The 5,353-nt window shown below is 41.7% G+C and overlaps 1 protein-coding gene across 1 annotated transcript; it reads right to left on the bottom strand.

The window, feature by feature from the left end:
- Positions 1-4,656: 4,656 nt before the first annotated feature.
- On the bottom strand, positions 4,657-5,103 carry GRI (Stigma-specific Stig1 family protein). The gene has a single exon (XM_090000919.1). It carries the CDS (start codon positions 5,101-5,103, stop codon positions 4,657-4,659), a length of 447 nt encoding a protein of 148 aa, XP_089857045.1.
- Between the last annotated feature and the right edge of the window lie 250 nt (positions 5,104-5,353).

Genomic DNA, 5,353 nt, shown 5'->3' with positions numbered 1-5,353 from the left:
TTTTGGTTGGTTACTCCTTTGAAACTTTATTCAGGTACATTGGGAAATTAAACATGCTGCATCATTTGTAACGTTCGAGTCTTCTATTTTGCATTTCAAATACTTGTCGTTCAGTTCCTCTAAGAATCTCTAAGAATCAGTATGTGCCAAGTATTGCTTAACGGTATGCTCTTTTCAATTTGTCGCGCCTGGCAGTTGGACTTGAATTGCTTTGCTCACTTGAATGAGTTCGGAAGGAAACTGGCTTGGTGAAATTCTGAATGAGTCAGGCCGAAGTTTGGTCAATCTCTCTATCTTGTTCAGGTCCAAAATGTTTTCACATATGCTGAGTGAAAAGCCTACGAATCCGAGGCCTAGGGGTTTTGCCAAACAGCGCATGGTTGGAAGCACAAGGTCGAATCAGGCCAGTATCAGTCTTGGTTGTAGGCCTGGTCCCAAGTGCCAAAGGCATGTCTGGTCATGTGCGTATCAGGCTGAGCTGTGGTTGGACTTGGCTGGGTTCCACTGCACATATTTTGCCTGAACTGAGCCGAGTCCCTTTTCATGTTGGTGCAGGTTTTGGCCTAGGCCTTTCAGGGCTGGGCAGGCTGGGTAACCTGGAAGCCCATTGAGTACCTGACCGGTGTCCATCCTTACCAATACCACTATAGGAACCCCTCGTCCCTGTGAGTCATAAGCCTTTTTATGAACTTGTGGTTCGACTTGTAAAGAGCTCGCTCAAACTTAAGCCAAACAGGAAGAACAGGTGCTCAGCTCTGCTTGGCTTGAACAGGCTTGGTCAAGTAGTAATAAAATATGTTCTAGGTATATTTTATATCACATAATATAGTGTATAATAAATAGTTGAAGTACTTGGTTTGCAAGTAATAGTGTTAGAATTCTAATATACTGTTTCTAGCTTCGAAACAATATGTATTTTCCTGTAAAGGAGTCGGCTTGAGCTTCACTCAATAGGTCTAGCTTTGGAAGCAAGCAATAGGGGTTAGAATTCAAATCCTATTGTTTCTAGCTTTGAAACAATATATTTTCTATAAAAGAGTCAGCCTGAGCTTCACTCAGTACGTATGAAGTCCAAGTCCGGTAACTTTCATCTTGATTTTTTTTTTTGTAAATGATTCAGCTTGAATTTGGCTTATTTAGCTCAAGCTCGGCTCAACCACCATAAAAAAGAGCTGAGCTTTAACGCCTCATGTATGATTCATTGGGCTTGTTTACCAGGCCTACTTGAGCCATTCTGCTCAACGCCATGAAGGACTTGACAAAGTTGTCAAGCTTGCCACGTCCAATGATCCATGAAGTTTAATGAAGGTAGCTATGGGTTGTAAACAGGCCAAGTGACCCGAACTTACCTGGTTCAAGCTTGGCTTAGCCTCAGAACCTATGACATGTTCTAGCCAACTCGCTATAAGTATGAGCTGAGTCCGGACTATCTCACTAAGAAAATTACGTTTATAAAGAGAGACATGGAGAAAATCTGAAGCAGTTCAAGTTTTAGTTTTTACAAAATGATGAAGTATAAAAAAATAAACTTCCAGCCTCTTGTATCAAAAGTCTTGCAAGGCAAATAATCCATTTGCACATTATTTTTATGAGGATTGTGAGGTGTTGAAAATTCTTGCTTGATCCTGTAATTCTCGCAAAGAGCTGCTATCTCTGTCTTCTTGAAGGGGTTGCCATTGTCTGAAACAAGTTGATCAGGGACTCCGAACCGACGTGATGCCTTCTTCAAGGAATCCACCCACTTCGTCAAGGACTCGGTGGCTGCAATGCTGAGCTTTGCGTCTCTTGCATGGGACTGGGATAATTCGACAGACTATATCCAATGCCTATGCTGAGAACAGCCAGGGAGTCATGGTAGGATGCAGAATCGAATGCGGTGGCATGGATGATGTTCCCGTGTTCTTGACATCTTAAACATGCTTCGACTTTCGAACTGGAACTAATCACCCTTCGTGGTAGCCAGCCTTCATTGAGGAATTATAAGAGTGGACCCAGCACATCTCCATCAAGTGCAATGCCTGGTGGGGATTGAATATAACTGATGAATCGACTATGCACAATCCGACCTGATCTGCCCCTGAAAAGAGCAAACCATTGTTCAAGCTCCACTCATTTAGAGCATCGTGCTCCTATCGAGCTGTACCTGAGGTTTTTTTTTTTTGAGCTAGAGCAAGGGCATCATCAACAGTCACCAGCAGTTTGCTTCATTTTTTTTCACATAAAGGACGAAGAAACCACCCTCGGAATCAGACACCTCATCATGCTGGCTAAGCCTGCCATACTTACAGTCATTGTCCTGACAGTGTAAACCCGAGGCATGCCCCTTGCCCTCAGGGAGTTCGGCTGAGCAAGGGCTTATCCTTTGCCCTAATTAATGCAAGGGGCTGGCTGACGCTCATGGGAATGGAACCCTGATCACCCGTCTAGTGGCCAAGGCCCCTTCCACTGCACCGAACCCCTTGGGGGCTCAGCCGTTTGCTTCATTTACCAGCCCTAGCTGTTGATATATTGCACTGACTGGAAGATTGGCCACAACATGATTAGATGCACTAGGCATGATTCTCAAGTTAAAAGTTGTGGATGGCACCATTTGAGGGAACCTGTAACCAAATCTTGACTTGAATGGGAGCAGATCCAGTACTCGAGGCAAGTACTCAACAAAGTGCTCGGCTCACACAACACAAAATTGCTGCATGAAACAGTGCCTATTGCTCACAGTGATTTTCGCTGTTTCACGCATTGTGTGGGCTGAGTACTAAACAAAGTACTAGTGCTGGAGTACTGAATCTGCCCTGGACTTGACTTGGAAGCTATCTTTCTAATTAAGTTGGTGATGGTGACCAAAGGTTTGCTTCACATTGCAGCATCTGATTAATGAAAAATGGATCGTGGTTTTGGAGGCTAACAGTGGTGCCAAGATACAGTGTGCTGCAGTTAACAGTCCACTGTCACGTGCTTAACAGGTTTGAAAATTTCCACTTGATATGATTTGGTTTGGTATCGTCCATATGTGAGAAATATGGTCAATTAGGAAGTGGTCTCTCTCTCTCTCTCTCTTTCTTCGTGGAGGACATACGCACTTTGGTTCCACTCATCCCCTATATCAACCCCCATCTTTATACCCCTCTTAAATCTTACTATGCAAGTTGTTTTGATCAAATCTGATCTTATAGATGGATTCATCATAGTCTATTTAGTAGGAATCGATCCTCGGATCATATTTTTCAATGAAAAATAGGATATTTGTGAGTTACACATTGCTATCATTCTTATATATTTGTAGACACCAAGTTGGTATACTATCTAGCATCTCCACCTAGTATATTCCTTCAAGGTTTTAAAATGAGATTACTGTATCTTTGATCTTATTAGATACTTGTCACATAGCCTTTTGGTTTTCTGTTTTCTATGGATGTGAACTATTAGTTTTATTTTCTTCTCAATGCTTGGAACTTGAAGCTTGCAAAGCTAACAGCACTTATCAAACTCTATCGACATGCACAGAAGCGGAATGAGAAGAAATCAGAAAGTGAGAAGAGGTACTATGAGGGAAAGACAATTTTGTATTTTGTCAACTGTTGATTTTTTAATTGCAAAATAATCCTGTACACAAGTCGGATTTTGGCAATTTAAATGTAGATCTTCACTAAATGAATGATGTAGATTACATCTATGGACTCCGATTTGATTAGAACAACTTGCATAAATGAAATCTCAAGGAGGGGTATGAAGATATGGATGACAAAGGGGATCAGTGGATCCGATTTGTACACAAATCAGGTTTAAGATGTGAAGGATGTATAAACACACTGCCTGTGTGGGGGCTAAGCTAAGCATAGACTCGATTCAAGTCTCAATGCACGCCTATGTCAACGAGCTGGGGGCAAGTGGTGCAACTCACCTGTGTTATCGACCAAGCCTCATTTTACATCTAGATTGCATCTATACTCGATTCATATGAGGCCATCGATTGAGCAATTAGGCCATGTCAATATGTGACACGCAAGGACTCAATTCATTGGGTCCGTTAAGCACAGCTTGATGCTCAAGTTATGTTGAGCCAGAATGAGAAGCCCCTGTTGCCATCAAGTTGTATCTTGGAGCTTTTGAAGAGAGTATGAGTCCATTCAAGATAAAAGTAAAAAAAACAAATGAAAGAAAAAAGAGAGCAAATTAAGGACTACAAAAAGGGAACGCCAGAAAGCACTAGTCATTTGGTTGATAGAAAATAAGCAATCCTAGAAAACCTTCAAACGTGAGAAGGAACTCATACTGCATTTATCAAAGCAAGCCAAAACACAAATGTCTAAAAAGCTGACAAGATGTCTAATTGAAGAATAAATCAAACTGACCAACTCATTATCTAACATTGATTGACAAGATGTCTAATTGAAGAATACATCAAACTGATCAACTCATCATCTTACATTGATAGACAAGATGTCTAATCCATATCAATAACAGCCACCATCGTCCTTATTAATTAGACCAAATGTTTACTATCCCCATGTATACCCATATGAAACCCTTATTTATCAGACAAGTTGCTCAAGAATCATGTCTGAAAAAAGATTGGGGAACCTACATATTCTCATATTCCCCCAGATTTGTTCCCCCATTGATCTACATTCTCTCTCTAGAATAACCACTTAAAAGTTAAGCATACCCACATGTCCCATAAGCACACTTGGTTCCATTCCTGCACTTTTTTCCACAGCTGCCACAGTTATTGACATCATATGCTATGTTCTTGCATAAACCATTGCAGCAAAGCATACCAAAGCCACATTTGATGCCACAGCCTCCACAGTTGTTCCTGTCACTAAGCACGTCTGCACAATGACTGTTGCAGCATTGGAGGAGCTGTTTGCCATGAGAGAGAGAAAGCCCACGGCACACATTGTTCTTAGTTGCACTACACCTTGTTCCCTTCTCAACCTTGCTGCGAAGGAATCGACTTTGCCACCGTAAGCCCTGTGTGAGCTCTTCACTGACCATAGCATCCGCTTCACCAGCAACAGCCATGGAGAGATCTGCATAGGCAATGAAAATGAAGGCCACCAGAAGAGAGAGAATGGTGACACCCTTAGCATGAGAATGCATGGTTACCTCTCTCTCTCTCTCTCTCTCTCGCCCGGGAAAAGTCACTCTAGAAAGCTAGGACTGGTGGTATTTGAAGAGATTACTGATAAAAAATAGTGTGACTAATCAAATATTTGATATATGCCCCTAGAGTAGCTCATTAGTCAGTGGGTATTTGAATTTAATTGCTGATAATATGGAGCTTCATAGTTTAGTGTGCTTAAGAAAGGGTTTAGATGGATCCGAGACATTGAGAATCCAATCACAGATG

The sequence above is a fragment of the Nuphar pumila genome, chromosome 3 (genome assembly GCF_984573655.1).
Source record: "Nuphar pumila chromosome 3, dmNupPumi1.hap1.1, whole genome shotgun sequence".
In the NCBI taxonomy this organism is placed as follows: Eukaryota; Viridiplantae; Streptophyta; class Magnoliopsida; order Nymphaeales; family Nymphaeaceae; genus Nuphar; species Nuphar pumila.
Note: the sequence above shows the minus strand (reverse complement) of the source record. Positions and strands in the feature narration are given on the sequence as shown.

Bases quoted from the DNA above. Each gene is read 5' to 3' on its own strand.
- GRI (XM_090000919.1), bottom strand. From the start codon at position 5,103: ATGCATTCTCATGCTAAGGGTGTCACCATTCTCTCTCTTCTGGTGGCC.